At 42.4% G+C, this 27,929-nt stretch overlaps 4 protein-coding genes across 6 annotated transcripts; 2 read left to right on the forward strand and 2 right to left on the reverse strand.

Moving 5' to 3' along the window:
• Positions 1–209: 209 nt before the first annotated feature.
• On the reverse strand, positions 210–9,906 carry mettl13 (methyltransferase 13, eEF1A lysine and N-terminal methyltransferase). The gene is made up of 9 exons (XM_028587043.1): positions 9,631–9,906; positions 8,582–8,854; positions 7,994–8,462; positions 7,684–7,883; positions 7,312–7,501; positions 6,867–7,031; positions 1,511–1,723; positions 807–938; positions 210–625 (listed from the first exon to the last, which is right to left on the reverse strand). The coding sequence occupies exons 1-9, from the start codon at positions 9,781–9,783 to the stop codon at positions 333–335; spliced, it is 2,088 nt and encodes a 695-aa protein (XP_028442844.1). The 5' UTR covers positions 9,784–9,906; the 3' UTR covers positions 210–332.
• A 92-nt stretch (positions 9,907–9,998) lies between these two features.
• On the forward strand, positions 9,999–12,125 carry itpa (inosine triphosphatase (nucleoside triphosphate pyrophosphatase)). Its single transcript, XM_028588301.1, has 8 exons — positions 9,999–10,109; positions 10,363–10,420; positions 10,520–10,584; positions 10,674–10,747; positions 10,839–10,870; positions 10,967–11,079; positions 11,164–11,240; positions 11,761–12,125. Exons 1-8 carry the CDS (start codon positions 10,047–10,049, stop codon positions 11,894–11,896), a joined length of 618 nt encoding a protein of 205 aa, XP_028444102.1. The 5' UTR covers positions 9,999–10,046; the 3' UTR covers positions 11,897–12,125.
• Positions 12,126–15,205: 3,080 nt separating this feature from the next.
• rangrf (RAN guanine nucleotide release factor) lies at positions 15,206–16,289 on the reverse strand. Its single transcript, XM_028587121.1, has 2 exons — positions 16,196–16,289; positions 15,206–16,050 (listed from the first exon to the last, which is right to left on the reverse strand). Exon 2 carries the CDS (start codon positions 16,025–16,027, stop codon positions 15,446–15,448), a length of 582 nt encoding a protein of 193 aa, XP_028442922.1. The 5' UTR covers positions 16,028–16,050; positions 16,196–16,289; the 3' UTR covers positions 15,206–15,445.
• vamp4 (vesicle-associated membrane protein 4) lies at positions 16,049–27,929 on the forward strand. 3 transcript variants are annotated; one of them, XM_028587122.1, is made up of 9 exons: positions 17,443–17,675; positions 19,152–19,292; positions 20,622–20,723; positions 22,135–22,181; positions 22,367–22,417; positions 23,521–23,621; positions 26,054–26,133; positions 26,272–26,323; positions 26,412–27,929. In XM_028587122.1, exons 2-9 carry the CDS (start codon positions 19,290–19,292, stop codon positions 26,435–26,437), a joined length of 462 nt encoding a protein of 153 aa, XP_028442923.1. In that variant the 5' UTR covers positions 17,443–17,675; positions 19,152–19,289; the 3' UTR covers positions 26,438–27,929. The 3 variants fall into 3 exon arrangements, with proteins under 3 accessions (XP_028442926.1, XP_028442923.1, XP_028442924.1); XM_028587125.1 differs by lacking the exons at positions 17,443–17,675; positions 19,152–19,292 and adding an exon at positions 16,049–16,296 and having other exon boundaries at positions 26,412–27,109; XM_028587123.1 differs by lacking the exon at positions 19,152–19,292 and having other exon boundaries at positions 26,412–27,109.

The following is a 27,929-nucleotide window of genomic DNA, read 5'->3' on the forward strand; positions in this document are numbered from 1 at the left end:
TAAATAACACTGCTGCATTCTTTGGCACTGAGGGAGTGAGCACCGTGTAGTACACTGGAAAACCGAAGCAAGTGAAAGAGAACGCTACATTTAATTGTGAAATAATGCAACAATAATAATGCAAGTTCAAATATCTAACAGCACTGGGAATTCTTTTTTTTTTGTCAAAGCACCCTATTAAGATAAAATATTCTTTACTTGTGATTGTAGATGTTGTACATCAATACTTTTAATTACATCACACTGAATGGCAAAGTCAAAGCAATTACTCTCATATTCCAGTATGACTCATGATTACTGTAAACCCCATCCCCCTCTGGTCCCACATACATTTACTCTACTTTCAGTTCTTTTAACAACTCTGCAATGTCTATATGTGGGCTGCTCTTGGTTCCAGTCCTGTTAGAGCACAGTGCGCTCTGCAGGCTTTTGGCTGCTTGGTTCAGGGACGGAAGGATGCGAACAGCGTCCGAGGTCTCATTTTCTCCACGAGAGCAAAGAAGGACCTCGTTGACCTCCCCTTCAATCTTTCTAGAGAGGATGGTGGGAAACACGGCGCTCAGACGCTCCAACACGCTGTTCCTCAAGGCTGAGTCACGACACACAAGGTTCAGTATGAATACACCTGGTCCAATGGCAGGGAGATACAGACAGACAGACAGATGAAAGAAGAGAACAGGAAATATTCCATACAAAAATGAAGACGTTTTACATGTGTACTTAAGTAAGCCAATGCATGTGTCATTATTTAATAGAAAACATTAGATACCACCAGATGGAGAGATGTCTTGTTAAAAATACTGTACCTCTGGGGGTTAGCAGGCTGTAGACTTTCTGCAGGATCAAGGTTTCTACAAAGGCAGCAGGAGGACAGCTCATACCCATAGTGCTATCTTTATTGTCTACATCGAACATGATGGCATCAAACAAACGACCACCTACAGAGGGGAAGAAAAAAAAAAGCCAGTCACTTCTTAGGTAATATACAGTATTCACTGGTGTAGGCTTAAGTTTGTTTTATGGTTCTGCGGAGGCTCCACGCAGAGCTTTCGCCATAGCCTACGTAAGGGATAAAACTGATGTTTATACTTGTGCGGTGGTGTGTGCATCGAGCCAGCGTGTGTGTGTGTGTGTGGGGGGGGGGTGGGTGGTAGAGTGAGGGAGAAGTGAGAGAGTGACGGCGATTAGCTTCGGAGCGAGTACCGACAGTGTCTCCCCCGTTCTTTTGGACCACTGTGGGAAATCTGGAGCAGGGGAAGTTAACCCTCTCCTTGATTTCACGTTGTTTATGGAGAAGGAGAACCAGGAAATGAGTCGAGGGGGGGGGAAATGCAACGCTACCAAGCCACGGCCGAGCGACGCGTAGTGACATTTTTCGAGAGGTGCACGTCAGGCCACGGCGTAGACGCAGAGGGGTCTGCGGGGGGTACGCCGTCGATTCGACGCAGAAGCATAAAACGGCCTTTACTTTTACTTTACTGCTCTCCTCGACTCCTCCTCCTTCACTAACCTTCTTTCTCCAGGACACAGATGCGTTCGAGGCCGTCCCCAAGAGTGACAGTCAAGCGATCATCTGGTCGAAACCCGAAGCATTCCTTTGCCACTTGCATCACGACAGGATCCAGTTCCACAACCTCGACAGTAACACCGGGCACAAAGTCCCGTAGAAACTGAGGCAGGCCTCCCCCACCAAGCCCCACCAGGAGCACTGACACCGGGACATCTAAGAAGGGAGACAGAGGGGATGAAAACATCACAGGTAAAGCTCAATGAAGTGGGAACACGCTGCAACGCTGTGGCTGTTATGTCTAGATTTCCTCCCGCCATCCACCTCTACAACCTCAACAAGACTGTTGTTAAAACAGGTGGGAAGTAACCTGTTTTTTTTGTGATTAACAATTTTTTTATTTTATTTTTTATACAAAACATACAACACGCAACCTGAACACCCCCCTTAATCATCACCACCCACCCAGACAAAAATCAAGAAAAGATATTCACTAATTTTGAATTTGATGCCTGCAACACTTTCCAAAAAAAGCTGGGACATGGGCAACAACAGACTGGGAAAGCTGAGGAATGCTCAAAGAACGCCTGTTTGGAACATTCCACAGAGGAAAAGGTTAATTGGTCATGACATGGGTATAAAAGGAGCATCCCCAAAAGGCTCAATAGTTCACAGGCAAGGATGGGGCGAGATTCACCACCTTGTGAACAACTGCGTGAGCAAATAGTCCAACAGTTTAAGAACAACGTTTTTCAACGTACCAATGCCAGGAATTTAGGGATTTCATCATCTACAGACCATAATATCATCAAAAGATCCAGAGAATCTGGAGAAATCTCTGCACGTAAGCGGCAATGCCGAAAACCAACATTGGATGTCCGTGACCTTTGATCAGTCAGGCGGCACTGCATTAAAATCACACCATTATGTAAAAGATATTACCACGTGGGCTCAGGAACACTTCAGGCAAACCATTGTCAGTTTACACAGTTCGTCGCTACATCTACACGTCCAAGTTAAAACTCTACCGTGCAAAGCCAAAGCCATATATCAACACCACCCAGAAACGCTGCCGGCTTCTCTGGGCCCGAGCTCATAGGAGATAGACTGACGCAAAGTGGAAAAGTGTGCTGTGGTCTGACGAGTCCACATTTCAAATTGTTTTCGGGCTCGGCTTGCGCTCCGGGGTAAATGAGCGGTCAGGTGATGCGTTTCGATTAGCGTGAATATGGATGCTGAGGAGGTGAAACGGAGGCTGGCCTCTGGCGATTACGTTTTTTTTGCACCGGCAAAGAAAGCAAAGTCTGAGGTGTGGAAGACTTTTGACCAGTGGCATTGTGTGTGCGCACATTTGAATAATGTCGGGCTGTAAACGGGTTCGGGCTTTTAAAAGGCTGTCAAATCAAAATGTACTTGTCGGGCTTGGGCCGAATTCTGTCTGGCTTTTTTTTATTAATTTATTTATAGATTTTTTGACAGAAAAAAAAGCACAAAAAAACAAATAAACATCAGCGCTACAAGACCGGTTTGTGTAGTAAAGAGAAATGTGTCAACTGTCCATTATATTGTCTATCCCTTCAAATCCAGATTATAGTCCATTCCCAGAAGTGCCAGTGGTCTCTTTCATTTATGCAAAAAGATAGGAGGTCTTTTCTTGATGTAGTGTCCACGTTTTTCCAAAGTCACAGCCTCTGAAATAAGAGATTTCCACATGGAAACAGTAGGAGGGTCATCATGGTTCTACTGATACCTGCTGACCTATTGCTGTACTGACATCTGTGCATACCGCCTTCCAAAATATTAGTATTTTGTTGCATCCCCACAAACAATGCAGCCTGGTACCTACGTGAGATTTACATTTGGGACAATTTGGTGAGGCTCCAGTTGTATACTTACTCTAGATATATGGTGATATGTAGACCTGATGCAAAATATATTACAGCTCTTTAGATTTGTTACAAATCGAAATTTTGGAGGGCAATCGCACGATCTCATTACCTATCGCACAATTCAGCAAAGTACACCATAATGTTCTTAAACCTGTAAGTTTACTTAGGTTAAAACTTAACATATCATATTAGAACTGAGATAGAAAAATGCTTGTGATGCTTATAATTAAGGAGAAATCGGTCTACTGGATGCAAATCATGTGGGGTTTCCAGTAGGGCTGTGCTCGATTTAAGAAATTCTTAGTCGACTAACACTCATTCAATTGTATCGACTAATCGATTAGTTGATTTAATCGACAGAGCTGTAAATCTGAGTTTCTCCGCAAAGAGTCATGCAAAAGCACCACTTTAATTCTTGTGTTTACTAGAGATGTGCTCGTACGTTTCTTGAAAATAAGTCATTCAGCATGAAAAAAGCATCAAACATGACTAATTGACTAAAGAAATCTAAGTTGACTAAGACCAAAACGACCGACTAGTCGACTAATCGACTAAGAGGGAGCAGCCCTAGTTTCCAGTGAGTTGTTCTTCTTATACACAAAGTGTCTGACCTGTAAATATTTGTAGAAATCTTTGTTTGAAATATGGTACTGAGCTTTCAGTGATTCAAACGCTTTGAATCTTCCATTCTCGAAGAGGTCAAAGATTCTAACAACACCTGCTTTTTGCCAAGGTGTAAAATCTGGGCCCATTCCATGTGGCGAAAGCTCAGGATTATCAGTCAGTGTTATGATAAGATTGAAAGGCTGGAAAGTATTATGAAATATTTTAGCAAGTTTTTCCAAGCCCACAATACATTTGTTATCAGAAAGTTGTTTTTAGTGCTGTGTGGCAGTTCTTTCTGGCTTTTACCCAGCAAGTTCACAGGAGAGAAGGGTTTCATTCACCCACGAAGAGATAATCCTGGCTTGTATGGATAGTATATAGTATTCTATATTTGGTAAGCCCCATCCACCTTGCTCTTTAGGAAGCTGTAATACCACTAATTTAATTGTATGCTTCCTGCCATTCCAAATAAAGTCTAACATTGCTTTGTTTATAGTTTTAATGTCACTTGTAGTTAGATTCATAAACAGCATTGGTGTGGGATATAGTATTTTTGGGAGGACTGTCATCTTAACAAGGTTGATTCTGCCAAGAAATGATACCGGGAGACTCTTCCATCTTATCAGCATTTGTTTGAGACTTTTAATCAAGGGATTCATATTTTCTGGATATAGCTGGTTAATTTGGGGTGGTGACCTTAATTCCTAAATACTTAAACCCTGACGGAGCCCAACGGAAGGGCTGAATGTAGGTTCAGTATTTATGTCATTGTCCAAAGTCAATATTTCTGACTTATCAAAATTTACTTTATATCCAAATATTGGGCCAAATTCTTTAATACCTTTAGTCAAGGCTGCTAGTGATTCAGAAGGGTTTGTTAGTGTCATAAGGATATTATCAATACAAAAAGAATTTTTTGTTGTTTAAAGCCAAACGTTACACCCTGAATATCTGGGTTTTGCCTGATAGCCAACGCCAGTGGCTCGATCGCCAGAGCAAACAGAACAGGAGTCAGCGGGCTTCCTTGAGCCGTGCCCCTCGTCACTTTAAATGGAGTGGACAGCAGACCATTAGTCAGAACTGAAGCTTTAGGTTCCTTATATAGCAGTCTGATCCAGCCCATAAAACCTGAGCCAAAACCAAATCTCTTCATAAACATCAAACATATATTCCCACTCAATTCTATCAAACGCCCTTTCAGCATCCATAGAAACAATAACACCCGGCGTCTTCGCAATTGAGGTTACAACCTTCTCTAACCTGAAAGCCAGTATCTTAGAGAGTATTTTGATGTCCACATTGAGGAGGCTAATGGGTCTATATGAGGAGCATAACTCTTCTATTTTTCTTTGCTATTAATGTTATAATGACTCTATATATAGATTATACATAGATTCAGGAAGTTTGGAGTCCTCAAATGATTTATTAAAAACTCTTAGGAGCAGGTCATCAATTTTACCTTTCATCATTTTATAGAACTCAACTGGAAAACCATCCTCTCCGGGACATTTTCCGGATTGAAGTGAGGCGATAGCTTCATCTATTTCCAAAATGGAAATAGGAGATTCCAAAAAGTTTGACTGTTCCACTGTTAAATGTGGAATACATAAATGATCTAAACAGTCCCCTGCCTTGAGCCTCTTCATATCAATCTCTGAACTATATACACACATGTGCATAAAATCTTTTAAAGCTTTCATTAATTTGACGGTTATTAATTTGTCTTTGATTATTTTCATCAACAATGGCTGATATGTATGACTTTGCAGGAGCATTCTTTGCTAGCCGTGCTAAAAGGCGATTTTGGTTTGTTTGCAGATTCAAAAAAGAATTGTTTAGCAAATAGGATGTCCATTTCTGCCTTCCTTGTTACCAGATTATGTAAGGCTGATCTAGCCATTTTAGTTCAATAAGGGTCGCATCTGACTTTGTTATATAGTAGGCTTCCTCTAGCTGTTTTATTTTATTTTCTATCTCAAGCTCGCTCTTTTTTTTCTGGCTTGTATATAATCATACCCCTCATATAAGCCTTGTAAGTATCCCACACAGTTCTTGGATCAGTTCCACTACTATCATTTATTTCTAAGAACAAATCAGTTTGGTCCGTTAGACATTTAGTGAATTTGTCGTCGGGCCTAACTTTTAAGGCCCGATTACAGCTCTAACTTGCACATCTGTGAAGGCACCATTAATGCTGAAAGGTACATACAGGTTTTGGAGCAACATATGCTGCCATCCAAGGAAAGTCTTTTTCAGGGACGTACCTGCTTATTTCAGCAAGACAATGCTAAGCCACATTCTGCATGTGTTACAACAGTGTGGCCTCGTAGTAAAAGAGTGCAGGTACTAGACTGGCCTGCCTGCAGTCCAGACCTGTCTCCCATTGAAAATGTGTGGCGCATTATGAAGCGCAAACAACGGAGACCCCGGACTGTTGAGGAACTGAAGTCGTACATCAAGCCAGAATGGGAAAGAATTCCACCGACAAAGCTTCAACAATCAGTGTCCTCAGTTCCCAAATGCTTACGGAGTGTTGTTAAAAGGAAAGGTGATTTAACACAGCGGTAAACATGCCCCTGTCCTAGCTTTTTTTGGAACATGTTGCAGGCATCAAATTCAAAATTAGTGAATATTTGCAAAAAAAAAAAAAACAACAACAATAAAGTTTATAAGTTTGAACATTAAATAGCGTGTCTTTGTAGTGCATTCAATTGGATATAGCAAATCATTGTATTTTGATTTTATTTACATTTTGCACGAAGTCCCAACTTCATTTGAATTGGGGTTTGCAATAACAAAATAGGCAATAAACCACAACCCAAATAAACATATGTATAAATGACAACACCATAAGCCCAACTGACCTTTGTTCTGTGGCGTGCCCACCCCTAGCATAGCAAGGCCCGCCACCATAACCTCATGGTGAGCGCAGCAGAGGAAGCCGCTGTCCACTGACAGAGAGGTGGAAGATGTTGCTGCAGCATCTGTTGGCTTGAGCTTCTTTTTGTTTTTCTTCTTCTGACTTGATGCTGCAGGGACATAAATATTCATTAATTTATAATAATCCAATAACAGATTATATACTATAACTAAACAAACTATTGTAATATTTTTTGTTTCATTGTTTCCCCTTTTATTGTTCAATTTTATTTTTTGTTTATATTTCTTATTTAGCTTCTTAGTTTGATGGGTGTCTGTTCATTTAATTGGACATGTACAGTATACATTGTTGGTTTTGCTTAATTTGTTATTTATTATAAGGAAAATGTGAGCCTAACTAATTACAGTGAAGAAGGGAAAACAACTGACCAGTATTTGAAGGGACAAGACGGCTCTCTGATTGGACGAGGGCAACATTAGACAGGAAAACGAGTCTCCGATACAGCTCTCCGTCTTCTCCTTTGACATTCTCCACACAGTACTCCCCGCTCAGCTCACTCACACCCCTGCTGACCTCCTCTCGCCAACCCAGGTCCCCTCCAACGGACAGAAACGGCACCTGAATAGGGACAGAGAACAGAAAATGTTTTATTGCACAAAAGAAAATCTCTAAAAAGGATTTAGTGTGTGTGTGTGTGTGTGTGTGTGTGTGTGTGTGTGTGTGTGTGTGTGTGTGTGTGTGTGTGTGTGTGTGTGTGTGTGTGTGTGTGTGTGTGTGTGTGTGTGTGTGTGTGTGTGTACCTGCTGGTTTGTTGGCATACCCGGGGGAGCCAGGTCCATCACCATTGGTGAGAGTTCTGACTGGACAGCCTGCATGTCTGTGTACTCCTGATTCCTGTGCATTGCCGCAATAACCAGGCGCCGAAAGTTAGCACTGGCTGCCAGCTGCCTTCGCCCCTCACTGGAGCTGTAGAGCCAAGCTGTCTCACTGCCTTGAGGCACTGACAAAATAAGCAGAGCGTGGGGGAGTAATCATTAAAGAAGGGCAAAACCCAACCACTGTGACTTACATGAGAAGGCAAACACATGATGAGATAACAGGAGAGCTCACCAATAAAAATAGCAAACGGGTTTGATCTTGGCACCTTGGCACCTGGGGGACAATCTTGTACTGTGAGAGAGTATCTGGGGAGGCCAGTCTTGGCGTGGCAGAGAGTGAGTGAGGGGTTCGAGCTGGCGTCTGTGCTTGTACGGAGTCTCTTTTTCAAGACAGAGTAAGCCTGATGATCCCTTACAGCAGACAACAAGTCAGCTACCTGTGGGAGACGAGTAGGGGCTCCCTCTTCCCCAAGGCACATCTCCAGAATAGGCATGGGCATAGGCTGACGAAACTTGGTGCAGACCAGAACAAAGACCGGCAGAGCAAAGGAGTCCTCTTCTTTTCCCAGTTCCTCCTGCAGGCAGTGGAGCCTCACAGCCCAGCCCAGCTGAACAAAGTGCTCCACGGCCAACTTGATCACGCTCTCCTGAGCCAACGTCACACAGACGTACCGCCCGCCGACACTTAGCACACGGCCCACCTGCAGACACAAGAACACTGCTGTGACGAGAATGCACAGACGTGTGTTGAGAAGTCCACCGAGTGAGGAAAAAGAAACATATGGTCTGCGCGCACACCCTGACCCTTTGGTTTTCTTACCTCAGTGAGCATGTTCCTGGCCAGTGCTCCTTCTTCTTCTGACGCCATGGCATCCAGTGTGCCCTTGTCCAGAGCAGCCTGGTAGCTAGCCTCCTCATACGGAGTTTGTGTAGCATCCACCTGCTGGAAGGTCAGGCCTGGCCGGCGCTCAGCGTTTCTCTGGTTCATGTGGGTCACCACTGTCTCACTGATGTCAATATTAGTAAGATGTTTGTAGCCGACATCAAACATCTGTTCACTCAGCTCAGAGTTACCACAACCGACCACCAACACCTGCGAGACAGAAACACAACAATACACCGTTAATTAATCGGTTATTGATTTTTGCTGGTGGAAAGTAAGTAAGCACATTTACGAAAGTACTGTAAATACAATTTCGAGGCACTTGTGCTTTATTTAATATTTCCATTTCATGCTATATTATACTTAGAGTCCACTACATTTAATTGGAAAATATTGGACTTTTTACACCTCTATTTGACAGCTATAGTTGCTGGTTAAATTGCAGATTCAAATTGAATATGCAAAACACATGATGCACTTCGTAAATATGATGCTTCTTTGTAAATTTAAAAACCAATAGGTTCTTGAGGTATATAAAATTGGCTTCACCTTTAACATCTTAGCAGTAAAATGCACATTCATGAAATATTAGCTATCCAATGAAATACTAACAGGGGCTGTTTTTTTTTTGTATAATGAGTGCTTTAGCTTTTGATATTTAATGTACTATCATGCTGATTCACAGTACTTTTAATTCAGTAAAATCTTGAATGCAGGATATTTTCTTGTAATGGGAGTATTTGGCATCTGAATACTTCTTCCACCACTGAGACGGGAAATACTGTGTGTATTATTATGGAAATAACCCTAAATGGATAAGGAAAGAAATGTACTTTATATAAACACTGGTATACATATTAGCAGAAAGTGAATGAATAGTAAGATTATGCAAATAACAACATTTGTTTATGTTGTTTTGACGGCGATTCCATATACGTTGTGTATCGCCATACCTGTACGTATTTTGCTAAACAAGTTATTTTTACCTTATCTTTGACTTTGATGTATTTATGCAGCACGCCGCAGAGTTTGTTGTAGTCTCCATACCATTCAAAAGCCTTCTCTCCGCGCTTCTTAAAAAATCTCTCCCAGTACTCGGCGGAGCTGAACTCCTCGGCAGTGCGAGGTAAAAGACTCATTTTTCTGCTGCAGCGCTTACGATAGTCTAAAAACGTTTGCCGTGAGAGAGTCTGCTGCTGTCAGCCACTTGCACATGGCACGCAACTCTCAAAGCCGGACAACATTGCTGGCAGTACAGCTCGCTGATTGGAGGCTTTGTGTGAAGCGGGGGGTTACGCAGTACGCTGTGATTCGCTGTGGCCCTTAGAGCTGCTTTCATTGGCAGTTGCTCAGCCGGAAGTGTTCGGTCCGATATTGTTAGTGCTCCGGGGTGTCATTCAACATGGCTGTGCCTGCTGGAAAGTCTGTGGTCTTCGTGACTGGAAACGCGAAAAAACTCGAAGAGGTAAGAGTAAAAAAAATGTACATTTCATTTACATTCTATGTTCACGTTCGTGCTTGTCTCGTCTTAGCTAGCTAGTCGTTTCGGGCAGCATAAGTCTACACGTATTGCCTTTATGCTGTTCCAGACAGTGCTATAGCTAAACATAGAAATTGAGCATGAGCTGTAATTTAATACAGAAATCTCGTGTTTCATTTGACAAAAATCAGTCCTGCTAGATTCTGTGGTTGACTCTCACTTTGGTCACGTCCATCAGGTCATTCAGATCCTGGGAGATAGGTTTCCCTACAAACTAGTGTCAAAAAAGATTGACTGTAAGTATCAGAACAGAGACCACCAGTAGAATAAATAGTTCCTGTAAATCACTGCACACGTGACACTAACAATAACACACTAACTATTCTTGTCTCTAGTGCCTGAATACCAAGGGGAGCCAGATGAGATTTCCATACAGAAGTGTAAGGAGGCTGCACGGCAGGTAACTGTACTGTCGTGCAAGTAAATATTCTGTATGTACATGATGGATGGATGAATGAAACTGATGCATTGCTTGTTTTACACCCTCAGATTGATGGGCCAGTAATAGTGGAGGACACCTGTCTGTGTTTCAAGGCTTTGGGTGGCCTGCCTGGACCGTACATGTTAGTAACAACTTCCACGTCTGTTGAGACATTTTATCTTTGATAGTAGTAATGAACAGTAATAATTACAACTAAACTCTTGTTTTTGTAGAAAATGGTTCCTGGATAAACTCAAGCCAGAAGGCAAGTACTACTGAGATATTTTAACAGAGATATTTAGAGTTGGGTAGAAAAAGCGAATATGGCATTTCTAATCTTGTTTTTACATTTTTGTTGTAGGCTTGTACAAACTCCTAGCTGGGTTTGAAAATAAATCGGCATGGGCTCTCTGCACCTTTGCTTTCTCTGCTGGGAAAGATGAGCCAGTACAGCTCTTTAGAGGGAAAACAGAGGTAAGAGTTTCTCTCAAACTGCCTCAGTGTTTTGCATGTTTGTGTTTTATTTTCCATTCACTCTTTTTCTCTTGGTATTTCAAGGGACACATCGTGGAACCCAGGGGGCCTCGAGACTTTGGATGGGATCCCTGTTTCCAGCCAGAGGGATATGACAAAACGTAAGAAAAGCAGCAGCGGTGGCAGCAAAAACTGTTAGCAGTTCCCTGAGGAGTGTCCCGGGACAGTCAGACACTGTCCCGACTGTCCTGTCAGTAGTGTCCTGAGGAGTGTCCCGTGACTCACAGGACAGTGTCTGACTGTCCCGGGACAGTCAGACACAGTCCCGGGACAGTCATGGAGTCACAGGACAGTGTCTGGGTGTCACAGGTCAGTGTCTGACTGTCCCGGGACACTCCAGAGGACACTGCTAACAAGACAGGACAGTTTTTGCTGCCACTGCTTCTCAGGCCAAGACTGTTTCAAATGTCTTGTTCCTACCACAAGGGGGAGCCAGCGGTCAACATACGTAACTACCCATTTAAAAATAAGTTGAACATTGCAGATTAGTTTTTAAATAAAAAGAAAAAAAAGAAATCATGGTTTTCACTTTATGCTGTGCACTAGAGATTATTTATCACTATTGTGCCAAACATGAACACGTATCCATTCTGACTTTAACTACTTCCCTTTCATCTGCAGCTATGCTGAACTGCCCAAAGAGGTGAAGAACACTATCTCGCACCGCTACCGGGCGCTGGCTGCCATGTCTGAGCACTTCTCTCAAACCAACGATACCTCACCACAGGGCAAGAAGAAGAAGAAGCAGGAGGATTAAAGAATCATATTAGGCTCACTTCAGGTTCTGAATCTGCACAATGTATCAAACCTCAAACCTCAAGTCATTAGATTTGACCAGCAGAGGATACTCCTCCATTACTAAGACGTGTTTTAGTGTTGGATCAGAAACGTATGGCAAGATAACAAATTTGTGATCACAATGTCTACATGTAGAATCTGCAGTGGAAATTGTTCATTTTTTAATAAACTTATTTTTCAACAAATTCTCATTTTGTTATTCTTGGTGAAGATTTCCTTGTGTCAGTGGTAGGAAATGAGCATGTCAAATTATGTCTTCCAGATAATATGGGAAGCTAGCAGAAATTGTTGCAAGAATTGTCTCTTTGTTTCACAGTGGATACTCAAAGACGACCTGTAGAGTTTTTGCCTGCCAAGACAAAAGTAGACGTGGAGATGAGCATGAATTATTAAAAAAAAAATGGGGAGCTTCGGAATCCTGATGAGAGCAGCAGACCGCTCTGAGACTGGGTGATAAAACTGAGGGGGAGGGGTGGGGTTTAGTACAAACAACAGTGATAACAGGGGGTGTTTAGGTAATAAATGACCTGGAGGTCTCTGAGCAGAAACGTACACACTGGTGACTGATGCCTCCCAGATGTACTGAAAATGTCACACATGCACAAATACACACATCCTGCATGAGACCACCAGAAGACAGAAACAACCAATAGGGCTGTGTTTTATCAAATATACTTTCTTTAACACAGAGTGAATGGCTTTTTTTGCATACTTTCCTCATTTATTTATATTCTATGAAGCTGTGTACAAGAAAATGTTTTCGCCTGGTTATCGATAGTGATACTAAGCGAGTAAAAGTGACACTTCTTGAGAAAAAAAGGTGCTGTAGGTCGTGAAATGACTGGACCACTCTGTTTGCTTAGACCTCCAGGTTTGTTTGGGGACCTGCCAGGAAGTAGCAAGTTGTCGGGAGAAGGAGCAAGAAAGCTGTATGCTTCTTCATCGGGGACACTTCAGTTCACCTGTCAGCCAAGTTTTTTTAACAGGACATGCAAGATGTGAGCCAGACTTCAGGTCACTAGAGGTTAAAGACATGGCTGTGAAGGCATCCCTCCTTTTCCCTCTTTTCCTCTGCGACTCAAAGTCAACACAGTTACTGTCAGTGCTGCAGCATTCAGTGGGGCCTCCCTAGCTACTGCCCATACAGTATGCATTTTGAAGAATAAAGAGTCAGCTAAGAAGGAGGTGGAATTGTTGCAAAAAAAACATGGTGTTGTTTCATTAAACTCCATTCTTGCAGTAGCTTATCCTGTAGTCATTCTTCTAAAGGCATTCCCTCCTTTGTACAACGTTGGGGTAAACAGCAGACATCCTCATGTGATGTCTGGAACAGTACCACATGTCCCAGTTTAAACTAACTACCAAAACTGGAACAACATAAAGTTTTTTTTTTAATATGATACATATAGTCACAGTTTAGATAAGACACTATATGACATGATATTACATCACATCACATCACATCAATTTGACCTAAATTTGTCTCATGAATTAAACAGGATTATTTGGGCATTTGTTTCTCTTAAATTGAATCTTTTGCAGCCAGATTATTGTGATGAAATTGGTTTTAATGAAACTAGGGACATCTTTACATGTGTGATGCCATTTTTTATTCATCAAACTTTACTCAATTTACTTGCCCTTTTTGTACTTGTTTTTGTGTGTGGCTTTTTTTTTTATTGTATCTCTTGGTATTGTGTACACTGCAGCACTTAAGGAACACACTTTTGTCCCCCTGTATACTGAGTATTGTAATGGAGGGAATGACAATAAATTCTACCTTGGCCACTTTATTCAGGATTTTTTTCCAAGCTTACAAAACCAAGAGGTCTGACACTGGTAGCCTACCATGCAATTACATATTTAATGTATCCAACTATTACGGAGTAACCACAAATGTTTGAGACTACTGCACTATAGCAACCCAGTACCCACTCTGTAGTAATGGAAAAAGTTCCAAGTCTTCTCATGTCTCGGAAATTGTCTCCTGGCATGACCTTTAAGTCAGGTGCTGTGTTCCAAAACCCTCAACAGCCCTGAAAGACAGGATTTTTTCCGAAAACAAAAGAGAACCAAGCATGTTTATCCAAGGTAGTCAGGAGGAGGCTTAGCTTTTGTGTTAGTTTAGATGTTATGGTTAATGAAGGAATGTGCTACTGGGATCACTGAGAGGAAAAGATGCCTGACTTTATGAGATCTTAATCCGTCGTGAATGCACCAGAGGATAAGAAGGGCTTGATGTGGCTTTGGGGAGACAGACTGTACTTCCTCTTATTTGTTGTGTTAAAAAACTACCTGAATTCCCTCTCTGTGACTTTTATTTAACAGCTGACTCAAGTCAAAAAAAATGTTCCTCAAATAACAGCACACGTAACTGAGTAAAAGTCTTAACTCGGGTTTGGCCTCATAGCAACAAATAATGAGGATCAATTTCCATGCTATAAATATTGTGCTTCACCAAAGTCATCCCTGAATGAAAATGTTCCGATGTTTTTCAAGGTTCAGGCTAATTAATTATTCCACCATGAGGCCACTGCAGAGAATGATGAAAACCGTTGACCTAATGCATATTCCTGCTGGGATTCTTTCTCTCAATTTTTTTTCTGTTTATGACCAAACTCAGGTCCCACTGAAGACTCTATGGACATTAACTGCCTTTTAACTGCTCCAGAGGGAGTTTACATGTGGAACCTCAATTCTAACCTGGTCCTACCAGACTCTCGTACACTTCATTAGTACTGAAGGTAAATGAAAGTTGAGCGGAAGTACATAGGAGGGTAGAGCCAGGCTACCTCAATGCACCTTTAACCTTCTGACCTCCACTTTGACATTTGCCATTGCACAAATGGAGGTTAGAGCATTAGAGTAGCACAAGTTCAGTGTTATAAGTAAATATATAATGGTCTGTAAGGGGTGGTTTCTGCATTACAGATACTGGCAAGGCTCTACTCTGTTAGATGTTTCTATCTAAGCATAAAAACACACACAAGGATGGTGGCCGCGTAAAATAAAAGAGAGGCTTGAGTGAGTAGTAGAAGGGGAATGTGGCGGGAAACTGAGAAGCGGTAAATATGCATGTCTGTGACGTTATGTCTCAAATCTCACATTTCTCTCAGGTCAGACGTGCCTTAAAAATAACATTAATGTGATCATGTTAATCCGATCTAAAAAGGTGGACTCCACACAACACAGGCTACTTTTAGAGCATATTTAACCTACAAATAAATGTTAATCAGGTGATCAAAAAATAATGAAATGGTCCAAGATGTTCCATCCACACACATTTATTACGACACAACTATCATCATATCATGAAATGTTTGGTTTTTATTTTAAAAGTCAGAGACAACAAGGTTGAACAAAGTCAACATTAAAAGGCAGAACAGATTATGTGTGTCATGGCATGCGACAGGGCCCCCGCTCGAAGGAACTGCTTCCAAAACGTTTAAGTTGGGACGCATGCTGCTGATTCTTGTGGGGGCCCCAGCAAAACACAGTCGCAGTTGTTCTACCCAAACAGGCCTGGGTCGTGCAGGGTCAGAGTCTGCAACACGCGCTGGAAGTCCTGCACCGTCCATGGCTCTCTGTGTGTCTCCGCTGAGGCAGCACTGCTGCTCTCGGGGCTGATCCTCTGCGGGTCGTTGAAGGATATCAGGACATCTGTGGAGAACTGTGGCAGACGGAACAGACCCAGGTGAAGGGTCACTGTATTCCTCGCTTCCTCGTTGAATTTGGATACACGCTGTGTTCCAGTCAGCATCCAGGCAGAGCTGCAGTCCGACAGGGAAAGCTCGGATTTGGACAGAGGGGCGACACCGGTCACTTCGAAAGCACCTGGCTCCAAAGCTTTGTTGCTGCCTGCGATGTCTTCAAAGTGATACCTGGCAGCGTCTCGGTCCGCCACCTGATCCTGGTACTCCACCAGCTCCACGATCAGGCTCTGGTCGGTGTGTTCGTGGGCAAACACCTCCTGGTTGTCCGGGATCTCCCTCAGCTCGCTGGTGTCTTTGGCGCTGTGAGGGAGGACGGCCGACAGAGCTCCTCCGAACAGAGGATGAGACTGACCGGCGCCGCCTCCGGCACCCTGCATCTCTCTGGGAAGACCGTGAGCCGCTTTGGAGAGAAACACAAACGAATACAGAGACACTTTTTTAACCACGTGAAGTTACAAAAACGCCGTCTGCTTAAAAACATAACATTAAAACGTCAACATATATCTGTAAATGAAGCGTGGTAAACTGGTAAACAGATTGCTTACCAGCTAGCCAGAACTATCTTCCGGTAAAAAGTTTCTCTTCTTCTTCTCGTTACATTTTAGGCCCGCTTGACGCATGTCATGCGCACTGCTGCCATCTACAGGTGAGACATGACATGCACCCAGTGGTGTAGTCTAATATACTGTACCACTTTCCCACCCCCCCGGCTCAGAATGGGGCTTTGTTTTGGGTGGGGGCGCATATCAAAGTGTGGTGTCTGGGTGTCCTACCCCTCCCCTGGGTTATTTTGAGCGTCAAAGACTAATATCCTCCATTGTGATACACTTTTATGCACCAATTTATGGTGGGAATACCTTTATTTATCCTATAAAAAGGAAAAACGCGGTTGACATACAAAATATATCAACAATATAATGGAATATAAAGCAGTACGGGGCCTTTCACATCAGGGACCTACAGTGCTGCTCATGGGAGGTGTGTGGGGGGGGGGCTATTTTAATTCCAAAGGCCAAGGGAACTTTATCAGGATGCATAGTATCCTGGATCCATGAAATAGCTGGCATTTAAAAATAAAACTCTGCCTGCCTCTATGGGAATTTAACATAGCGGTGTACTTACTTATGCCCCCTGTATTTTAAGGAAGAACATTTATCTATTTACGATACATTATTCATTCACAAAGAAAATTGGTGTCCTTAAAGATTGGATTTTTCCTAAATTTTTTAATTAAGGCATTAAGATCATTTTCCAAAAGATTATTCTTTTATTCCTCTTTTTAGTCAACTTTAGCATACAGCATTCCAAGTAAAAGTCCGTTTACATTTTACTTCAGTAAAATGACAAAAGACTACCAGAAACATGTCTAAAATAAATGTAGCCTACTTATATAGAACAATGGCTCCTGTGACTGGTATATTATATATCTTAAATACTCTTGTAATTGGCTGAGTTGAAGCACATTTTATTTACTTAATATACTGTTTACAATTTACTTTACAAAAATATGAATTTTATTTCATACACTTATATTTTGTAAAAATCTTAATTAGCAGTATAGCTGCCAAATACATTTGTTGGTGTAAAAAGTACAATATTTCCTTCTGACGTGTCATTTATAAGATTAAAAGTAAAAAGGAGCATAAAATCTCAATCTAAACTCAGATAAAGTAAAAAGAAGAGGGACGTGTATGCATTTATTTAGAAAAGTGCCAAAGAGCTGTATATTACTATGAGGGATTGTTAAAAAAAAAAAAAGACGAGTACCAAACATCTGCAGCGGTCCCTCTCCTCCTCCAGATGTTTGTGTTCATTTCCTGGTCAGCTGATTCAGACGGAGGAAAAGACAAGCGGAGCGCTAGCATCCATAATGATGATCCTGTCTCGTCGCCTGGACAGCATTTGAAATGAAAGTGACAAAACTATAAAGCCACCTCGAACCCTGAAAGCCCTGGATTCGTACCTGAGTGTCTGTGTGCTTGTGTTCGCCAGCATCGAGCATCGGATCTTGTGGGGAAACAGCAGGTAGCTAGCCACGTTAGCATCCGTATCTTAGCTTAGCTTAGCTGGGTAGATACATTTTGTCAATGAACCAAGCGGCCTGTCTGAACTAGCTAAATTAGCTAGCTAGTAGCTAGTGGTGTTGGCGTCTATATTAGTCCCGGTTGACTTTAACTATTGTAATGTAGTAATACAATGGTCAAAGTTTAGTAGACAACGATATTCTGACGTACTTCCATTCTGACGTACTACTGCTAACAAACAGCTCAACCAGCTAAGTTGTCACCGCCTGTGATTAGCTAGCTAGCTAATACCAGCTGTGCACCTGCGATGTCAGTGTAATTTCAGCACTGGCTCCTTTATAAAGCCCTTGTTTGAACCTCTAAGACATTACATTAGTAGTAAAAATATCAAAAAACTGTAACGTTACTTGACAATTTGTTTTCCTCTAAGAGGATATCTAAGAGGAATCCATATATTTGTTAAGATAATTAACAATCAACAGTCCTCTCTTGTGGTTAATATGATGCCATTTCCCCAGTTCTGTTGTCCAAACTTGACATCACACTGTCTATAATATTTATTTTATGTTATAAATCACAACTTTGATATTAAGCCAATACTGCTTTCTAGGCCTGCATGATTCTGGGAAAAATATGAATCACGATTTCTTTTTAGCTTAAAATTGATTCTCTGCCACAATTCTTTTTCTTACAAAGTGTAATGTTTATTGCACACACAAAACCATGACAAAACCAAATAAATTGGCAGTACTAAACATAGATTTTCTTTGGCACCTATGGCACAGTGCGTATCACCATAAGCCTGTAAACATAGAGGCTTCAATGCATAAAGAAAATACTGGCCATACTGGTACAGTAGGCTACCAAAAATAGTGACATACTGTATAACACATTTAACTAAATATGGCCCTGATACAGGCTCTATCTGAACTCCTTGAACATGTCTTTACATAATTAAAACATGTCAATATTATTATATATATATATATATATATATATATATATATATATATATTTTTTTTTTTTTTTTTTTTTTTTTTTTCTTTTCACACAGTTACACATTTCTACCTGCTTCATAGCCCAGTACAACCACAGTCTGATCTGCTGGCCACTGAGCAGCTCCACTGGAGCGGTTGGAGTTAAGGGCTTTGCTCAAGGGCACCTCAGTTGGTGGTAATGAGGGAGGGACTGCTCTTTCTCTTTCACTTTCCCCACCCAGATTTTATCCTCTTGGTCTGGGGATTGAACAGACGACCTCCCGGTCACAAGCTCGAAGTCATTTAAAAATTCAATCGCGAACGGGGGTGAATCGAGATCGCGATTTTTTTTTTTAACGTTTTATCGTGCAGGCCTAGATTGCACCTTTAAAATGAATCTCTAGAAATAGATTAGATCTCTTCCTTCTGAAACCCTAACATGTTAGAGTTGGCTTCTCCTCTTTCTCTTTCTGTGTCTCTTCACGCTATCGCTGCTTCAGAGCGAGCCCTGTCCCCTGCTTCTCTTCACCTCTGTTTATTGGATCTCCTCTCCTGGCTACTGAAAGGCCTTTTTCCAATCGCAGTGCCAGAAAAGGACGCTGCTGAGAAAGCCACAGTGTCAGACTGAACTGGATTCAATGGTATAAGTTGTATTGTTGTATTGACAGAGGTGGTGTGTGTGTGTATGTGTGAGACTGCTGTGTTTTTCCCCTCGATAGTTTCAGAAGGACTTTAGGATCACATGTTGTTTAGTTCAGTCTCACAGAGGCACTATTGAGGCACCGTTGTGTTTTGTTGCACTGTTACAGTGTTTGGAACAAGTAACACCTAAACATGGACTTGCGGGGGTATGATTGGAAAAACAGCATGTTTTCCACATCTGAGATGGTTGTGTTTTTCACCCAAGGGCACACAGAGCACTGATGACATTTCCTTTCATAGCTAGTGAGGCATTGCATACGCACACCAGAAATATTAAGAATTAAGACATCTAGTTAGGATATCTTAATATTTCTTATTTCTTTGTTTACTGGCAAGGCATAGGAGAGGAACAGTATTTCACAGACAGTTGGCATAATGGAAGAACCACTTTCTTAACATGTTCCAGAGACGAATGAAATCAGCTCTGCGACTAAAAATATCAGGCTGTTTGCCAGAAGGTGTTGGGACTAGAGGCCTCCTCAGATTGATCACCATGACCAATCTTATTAATGCAATCATTAATGAGAGAGTTAGTTTAAAGTGCTCATATTATGCTCATTTTCAGGTTCATAATTGTATTTATAGGTTATATCAGAATAGGTTTACATGGTTTAATTTTAAAAAAACACCAATTTTTGTTGTACTGCACATTGCTGCAGCTCCTCTTTTCACCCTGTGTGTTGAGCTCTCTGTTTTAGCTACAGAGTGAGGCATCACACTTCTGTCCCGTCTTTGTTGGGACTCGCACATGCGCAGTAGCTATGTAAGGACTACTAGCCATGCTAGCAGCTAGGTGAGCATTATAACGTGTGTTACAAAGTGACGCACGTTTGTCTCTGAAGTAAAGGCTGGACTACAATAGAGCTGTTTGGAGCAGTTGGTGAACAGTGGTTTCTGTTGGAGATGGGAAGTCCCTTTGGGGTGGACTTTGGGCTTTTTCACTTTGTAAACCTATAGCACAAAAAAGATAGATAACGCAATAAAGGAAAGGGAAAAAGCCAAAAAGCACAATATGAGCACTTTAAGGGTCTCACTCTGTTCATGCAACATTTCATGCTTTGTTCTCCATGTTCTGCTCCCTGTCAGAACCTGTCTGTGGTTATGCCTGCACGTCAAATCACTCACTTCTGCCCACCAATATTTTAGTACTCTGATTTAGCAGCCAGCCATGTGTAACACTCATGAGCAGCAGGACCATTGTGGCTTGGTGCAGGGGTTGCGAACACTGTCCATCCTGTCATGATCTTCCTTCTCATCCTGTCCTACAGAGGGAGCCAGATCGGGAGGAGCAACCTGAAGACAACATGCCCCCCAAGTTTAAACGACACCTCAATGATGACGAGGTCACGGGATCCATTCGCAGCGAGAGGGTGAGACACAGATGGAAGGAGTGGCGGTGTTTGGGTTATAAAGATGTTTATGTTATTTAGAAATTGACAGTCAGCGTGTTGCAATCAGGATAAGGTTTCATTTGAAATGTCCATCATAGCCAAAAGAAGATGTTGATAGATGATGCAGAATTTGCTGTAATGTGTCCATTCAATTAGTTTTAGTGGAAAAAAACTGAAGGAAAAGTGAGAGAATGCACAAAAGAGAGTGGCCCTTTTGAAGGAGGTAATAAAATGAAGAAACTCCTGTAGCCAAATGTCTGGTTCTCATCAAAGTGATCATCCCCCCTCCCACTCACCTCCACCTTCCCTGTCCTCCCCCTGATTCTTTACTTTTTTTTACTCTGCTTCTCTGTCTAATTCTGTTCGCTATTGTGTTGTTGACCTGGGATCAAAGCAAAAGCTTAAGGGGATACTTGCATACAAAATCGCTCCCTTCCACCTTCCATGCTTTCCCTTTAGTGCTCTACTGTATCTCCTGCCCTCTGATTATAACTACCAGTTCTCCTGTATGTCTCCTATTCTAGTTAGGGGAAAGAAAGAACGGAAAAAAAGACAGAAAGAAAGAAAGACTTTGTACAGAAGGGGAGTGTTAGTGCAACTTATAAAGTTCTTTATCATCAAATGGCCTCCATTCCCTCAGCGTTTTTGCAGATGACAGTGTATTTACATAGAAAAGAAAATGTCTATATTGGCGCAGCATTGGCTTGCAGCTGTCGACATTACAGGACGTCCATGGATATTCCTTCTCTTAGCTCTTTGTAGTGGCATGGTGTCATGATTGTTAGGCGATGACCATGACTGAATTTCTTTTTACATTTAACCTAAACTACTTCTGTATACTGTAATTCAAATGTAATGAATGCTGCTCCTAAACTCATGGAACAACATGCTGTACGGATGCAACGTCTCCCGCTTTCCTTAAAACATTCTTCTTTCCCATTAGCAAGTAATATAGTCCCTCCTGTCTGCAATCCAATAAGAAACAGACTTTTGCTGTCTGCCTGGTGCAGTTCTCCTCCTGTTAATGCAGCTGTCCTCACCAATTCTCCATGAATAGCATTTTACACAGGGCGCTTTAAAGCCATCAGTGGTTCAGACATGGTTGTGATAGCACAGACACATCAGTCGTTTCTTTTTTAGTAAGTCATCATAATGTAAGTGCCCTATAATAGCAGTATATTTTTGGTTTATCTGCCCTCAGAGTACAGACAGGAAAAAAAAACATCTATTGATACAGCAGCTATCTGGCCCCCCTCAGTTTCATATCTCTGTATCAGTAACACCAGTTTGGGTGTGCCTTTTTGACTGACACTTGTTTTTTTAACCAGATCTGAAATCATTTAAACATAGGCATTCAATATCTGACCTCTGACCTTTTCCTCTTTTACAGAGGAACTTACTGGAGGATGACTCTGATGAGGAGGAAGATTTCTTTCTGTGAGTTTGTCTATATTCTATTCAGGCACTGAGCATATTATAAACAAATAAAATCTGTTTAAAGTGGTATTTACCCAATCATATGGATTGCTATAGCAGAGTCTATGAAATCAACAGCAAAATAAGTTGTTCCAGCTGAAAATTCATTAAACACACATTAAATTGGCAACTTTTTTGTTTTCCAGGAGAGGACCCACGGGACCCAGATTTGGACCTCAGAATGACAAATTTAAGCAGTAAGTAAGAACACATCCCTCATAACAACTAAATGCCAGAGGTCAGAGTGTTGCCATTATCATATAAAGTTTTGGTGTTGGTGTTATGCAACTGTGGCTCGTCATGTTTACCAGAAGCTGCCGGTTTATAGTGGATTGTGTAAGAGAGGCTGCCATGTGCAGGTTATTATGTAACATTCCCAAGACGCCCCCCCCAGTCCCACTGCAGTCTGTTTCCACATTAACCTCCAGTCAGAGACGGCAAGGGGACAGACAGGGCCATTGTGGAGGCAGTCTGGCACCCAGAGTTGTTTCTCCACGCTCTGTTCACACATGACGTGTTTGTCATTGTTGAAACTAGAGGCCATCATTACACATTCCAGGAATGTTGTGTGCACATTGCCCAGGCTCTTCACCTCTGTGTCTGTCGGACCCCAAACCCCTAAGGTCAGGTCCTCACCGTGGATTTATGTGTGTTTGTAGCAGCCCATGCATCTTTTTGTCCCTCAGTTCCTGATGGTGTGTGTTGTTTTGGCTGTGGTTTGGCATGTTTAGTATTACCGTCTTCAATGTGCAATCAAGCTGAAGTCCAAGGCTGATAATTCACTGCAGTTCCTTGTCTGAGACAATCAGTGTAATGATGCTGGAAAATGTGACCAGTTGTTAGAGAAAACAAATTTCCTTTCCTTTGTTTTGTATCTCCCTTATGGGCCTCTTGGCCTTTTCATTTCTTTGCCAATGTCCTCCCTCCCACTGCATCGCTCCAGGAGGTATTGCCAAGAAGGACTTTGAAATAAGAGGGGCTGAAGGGTAATCTGGACTAGTCATGCCATGCTCAGGTATGAGTACCGTGAATAAAGCGAGGATTTGAGCAGACACTAAACAGGTGGTGGCAGGTCACCGTGAGGCTGAAAACCATCTGACAGGCTTTTTACTGCCTGCCAACTGGACTGGAAGTCTAGATATAGAGAAGAGGATATTGTCGGGAACACAGGTGCTCTATGCTGTGGTGGGTTACCACAAAAACAAGAAAAGACCAATCCTTGATAAATCCTCCCTTTTTATCATTTCTGATTCATGTCTGTGATTTCTGATGCTGTGTCTCACACCATCGGTGACCTCAGGGTGCAGTCGCAGGTTGATGAGGTGATCGATGTGATGCAGGAGAACATCTCCAAGGTGATAGAGAGAGGCGAGCGGCTCGACGACCTGCAGGACAAGTCGGGTGAGTCGCACTGGGACAGCGCGGGTTTTCATGTCCACAAAATATGATATATTATTTGCGAAGTAAAATGAAGTTAACACACACTCTAGGGGGAATGTTTTATCAGTCTTGTTTGTTTTAATGGTTAGTTTCCGCAGGTAGCTCACTGATGGTTTGCACATGGCTCTGAGGATTGTTGTCCTCACTGTATGTAGGCTTATTTGGGCATTTGCAAATAAGAAATCCCCAATTCAAGTAAGATCAGACAAATTATCAGCCACATTAATATTTGGAGGCTTTGCACAAAGAGGCGGTGCTGTGTACTGACTGATTGGATGTGCTACATTTACAGTTTCTTTGTCAATCTGTTAAATTAAAACAGTTGCATTAAACTAGGGCTACAAGTAAGTCTTGCCAAATTGTAAGAAAAAAGTGAAAAATGCTGTTAGAATTTTTCCAGACTGATGTCTTCAGATGTCTTGTTTTGTCTGACCAACAGTCCAAAACTCAAAGATATTCAATTTACTAGAATGTATGACCAAGAAATTCATCAAATCCTGACATTTGAAAAGCTGGAGGCACCATTGTTTGCATAAAAAAATGACTGAAATGATTATTTGATTGTTAATAGGCAGATGATAGCCAATCAACTAATCAATTGATTGACTAACTGTTGCAGTTCTACATTAAACCTTGCAGAAATATGTAATAAAAGTCACATACGTTAGTTAGAAGAATCAACAAAACATTAACTTTGTAGTAGTCCATGCTCATATGTACAAACATTTTTTTTATTTACCTTTATTTATCCAAAAACACAGATCAGTGTCACTTCTGCAATCATCTTACATTAATATCACCCAAATTATGTGTGCAATGTGCATCATGTGGATGGGTGCCCTGCATATGGTTAACTGTGCAAGGGTACAAGGCTTTCATCAACATCTACAACACAGCCTTGATGATGCATTGCTATAAGACGATATAATCAGGTCATCACAAAATGTCCTTTGTCAACACATTTAAATAATTTAAGAAAACAATAAACCTGAAAAGTAGCCATTGAAATAAAGTGCTTGATTTGTAATTTAAGACTGCCATGGTGCTGGAAGCCTGCCAGACGCCTGTCTGTAAATAATGCCAGGAAAAAACTATCGGCGAACGCAGCAGCCGCGTATCGGCCGATACACGTAAAAACGCTAATATCGGCCCGATATATGGGACGACCGATAAAATCGGTCTACCACTAGGTGTAGGTCTAGACCCCACTATAATTTACAAAGACCCAACACCTCCCGGTAGCAAGCTCGCTTCCTTAACCCCTAGGCCACCACTGCACACCAAATGCTCTCAGTACACTTTTAAAAGTGTTAATATGTCCAGGTTGGCCGGTTTCACGCTCTCATTCACACAGTCCCACTCTTTTTTTTTTTCCCACTCTGGGTTTATCAAGCAGGTGTGTGGAATGTGTTTAACTCGCTCCGTTACTCAACTTCACACACATGTAAAGCTTTCAACAAGACACGCTCTGGTCCTCTTCTTCTGCTCTACAGCTGAAAAGAAGAGGCTGAAGTGGGTCTCTTGTCTCGTCTACTGTGTAAGCCTCATCATGACATCCACACAGATGTTATATAACTGCTTCTCTCTGTCACGCCGACCAGCCAACCAAGACAGTGACGCACATCTGGAACACATTTGTGCATGTTTGCACGAGTCTTTGCGCACATGGGGGTCTGTGTGTGTGGCTGGTTGGCGTGTCTCTGCAGCGTGTGTTGTCTTTATGAGAGCAATATAATATCCTGTGATTGACACGTGCACAGTTTACTCTCTGATCCATGTTCAGGTAACCTGTTGTATAACTCTTTAAAGTTAACGAGCACCTTCTCGGCAGCCTCGTCTGAGCGCTTGTCTTTGTAGTAGCGACGTTAACAGGCACACGTGGAAACGGCAGACGCATGACAGACGCAAAGAGGGACAGGCAAGCACAGCGCTGCACGCTAGGGAGCTGTAACTTTCCTGTTGACACGCATAAACATCAAGTTCACAGCAGAGAGAAGGAGACAGAGAGCGGCATGGGCGTGCATTCGGGACTGGAATATCACGACAAGGACAGAAGGGAGGAAGTTTGAGGATGTGTGAAATGCATTTTAGCTCCGTCGTGTACACGTTCGGCAAGTCGTTCGCCATTTAATGCCAATTCTAAAAACTGTCAGTAGACGATCTCACCAGCAGCTCTACGGCTTACATAACTCTTGACACGCTGCAACTGCACACGCACGACACAGAGCCAAGGCCGTTTTGAGTCACCCAATCCAACATCAAAGTCAAAACAATAGCCGGGTTATTGTTTACGTGGTGATTAACAGATGTTTTTGTTTTTTTCTCTCTCTCTTCTCCATTTCGTTTTCCTCCTCACGTGTCCTCGTCTGTGCTGCGGTCACGTCATGTCCCAGAGAGCCTATCGGACAACGCGTCTGCCTTCAGTAGCCGAGCCAAACAGCTGCACAGGAGGATGTGGTGGAGAGACATGAAGGTGGGCCGTCATCTGTTTTATGTGTCGAAGCGTGTGACACCTTCACCGCGTCTCGCCATTCGCTCGTGGTTTTACGTCGTGGTCAGAGGTATCCAGTGTAATGAGGAATGTGTTTACTGTGTGTTGTTTCTCCCACAGATGAAGATGATTATTGCCTTGGTAGTCGTTGCTCTCCTGCTCATTATCATCAGTGAGTATTAGACCAAACACACAAGCGCAGATCAAATATGTACGCGATGTGCGGAACTTGTCATTGAATATTCTTTCTCTTCTTTCAGTTCCAGTGATCCTGCGATATCGCTAGTGTCTGGCGAGAGGGATGGGGGAGAACCCTCCGCTTCCTCTTCCTCTCTTCTCTTTTTTCTCTCTCTCTTTCTCTCCTTTGCACACAGTCCTCCACTTCAGCCAGGGGGCGCCAGCCAGCCTCCCACACCCTCCTCAGTGTCAGCCCGTGCACCCTCAAAGATCTGGCCTCAACTTGCCCTTAGTACAGATCTTCTCATTGCTGCCCATCTGCTGCGGGATCGGTACTAAGGCTCGGGTTTGATCCCTGCTTTGAATCTGAGCTACAGAAAGGGGATACGGGAAACGTGGGGATATTTTTAATGCCGTTTGGGAGAAGACGCTGACTCCCAGCCCTCTAGTCAATGTGAAGGAGTGCTCCATGCCATGATAACATATCACATGTAGGGCCCCGTCTTTGCCTTGACAGCAAGGACACTCCGGGTCCTGCACATTACATCATATAGATATAGATACTGTAAAGGCAGGGAATCCACTCCAACTGTCTCTCTTAGTCTAGCTGGTCTGAATCTGCTGCAGCAGCCTCATATAAAGGGGGGGCTTCAACATTTAGCCAGTGAACCTCAGATGACCACCCACGATTCCCCCACCCCCCACCCCCGTGTGCCGTCTTCTCACCGCCTTTATAGGGAACGTTTTGTGAACACAAGCACATTTCATTGTTCAACACAATGCGGGAGGGTGGGAGGGGGCAGGAGGGACATCTGAGGTTCATCTGCGTGGTCAAAGGTGGCTTTTTTTTTAATCATCAAAAAGGATTCACTGATCAGGTATGTTTCCTCATCAGTACAGATGACTGGAAAAGGGCCGATAAAAGGAAGGTCATCTTTTTAGACAACATGCTACTTTCTAACTTTATTCGGCTCCATAAATCCTCGCTTTCTGTTTGCCTCTTGATAGCTTGTTGTACCGTACAGCAGGACCACGCCAAACGGAAACGTCCAGGTTATGAACGTTTCCTCGGCACCCTCCGCCCTCAAACCCCTCTCACCTTCCTCCCAGGTTGCGCCGAGCTCTTAGTCAGCGTGGTTACGGCTGTTCCTACGTTTTCCCGCGAGTGACATTAAACTCTCTCTCACTCTGCTGATGGTTCTGTTTGGTTTTAATGCCGTTTCTGTCTTTTCTTTCTTCTATTAAGTTCCTATTTCTGCTGATCGCTCAGTGTGATGCTTGTTTGAATGCTGGTACTCCCGTCGCCACAGAAGGGGCCGTTTGTCTCTCCGTACTGTTACATTACTTTTAAGCAGGGGTCATTTAAGCGATGCAAGTAAAAAAAAAAAGTTTAGCTGTATAACGAACGTAGGTGTCATTTGTCTGGATTAATTAACTGTATAATACATTGGAACTTTACATTGTCATTTTATGATTTGTAATGTAATTTATTTTAGCTGTAAATATTGATTCTGTAATGATGTACAATACTCTGATGTTGCATTGGAAGACTGTGATATACTGATCCTTTTTGCTCTGAAATAAAGTGATTTTAAAGGGCA

This window comes from Perca flavescens, chromosome 9 (genome assembly GCF_004354835.1).
Source record: "Perca flavescens isolate YP-PL-M2 chromosome 9, PFLA_1.0, whole genome shotgun sequence".
NCBI lineage: Eukaryota > Metazoa > Chordata > Actinopteri > Perciformes > Percidae > Perca > Perca flavescens.

Excerpts from the sequence above, each read along its gene's own strand:
- mettl13 (XM_028587043.1), bottom strand. The coding sequence starts at position 9,783 with ATGAGTCTTTTACCTCGCACTGCCGAGGAGTTCAGCTCCGCCGAGTAC. Across the intron at positions 1,724-6,866 it reads GGGCACGCCACAGAACAAAG|ATGTCCCGGTGTCAGTGCTC; the intron begins GTCAGTTGGGCT and ends CTCCCTTCTTAG. Across the intron at positions 626-806 it reads CAGCCTGCTAACCCCCAGAG|GTGTATTCATACTGAACCTT; the intron begins GTACAGTATTTT and ends CCATTGGACCAG.
- itpa (XM_028588301.1), top strand. The coding sequence starts at position 10,047 with ATGGCTGTGCCTGCTGGAAAGTCTGTGGTCTTCGTGACTGGAAACGCG. Across the intron at positions 10,585-10,673 it reads GTAAGGAGGCTGCACGGCAG|ATTGATGGGCCAGTAATAGT; the intron begins GTAACTGTACTG and ends TTACACCCTCAG. Across the intron at positions 10,871-10,966 it reads GGATAAACTCAAGCCAGAAG|GCTTGTACAAACTCCTAGCT; the intron begins GCAAGTACTACT and ends TTTTTGTTGTAG.
- rangrf (XM_028587121.1), bottom strand. The coding sequence starts at position 16,027 with ATGCAGGGTGCCGGAGGCGGCGCCGGTCAGTCTCATCCTCTGTTCGGA.
- vamp4 (XM_028587122.1), top strand. Across the intron at positions 22,182-22,366 it reads GAGGAGGAAGATTTCTTTCT|GAGAGGACCCACGGGACCCA; the intron begins GTGAGTTTGTCT and ends TTTGTTTTCCAG. Across the intron at positions 26,134-26,271 it reads TGTGGTGGAGAGACATGAAG|ATGAAGATGATTATTGCCTT; the intron begins GTGGGCCGTCAT and ends TTTCTCCCACAG.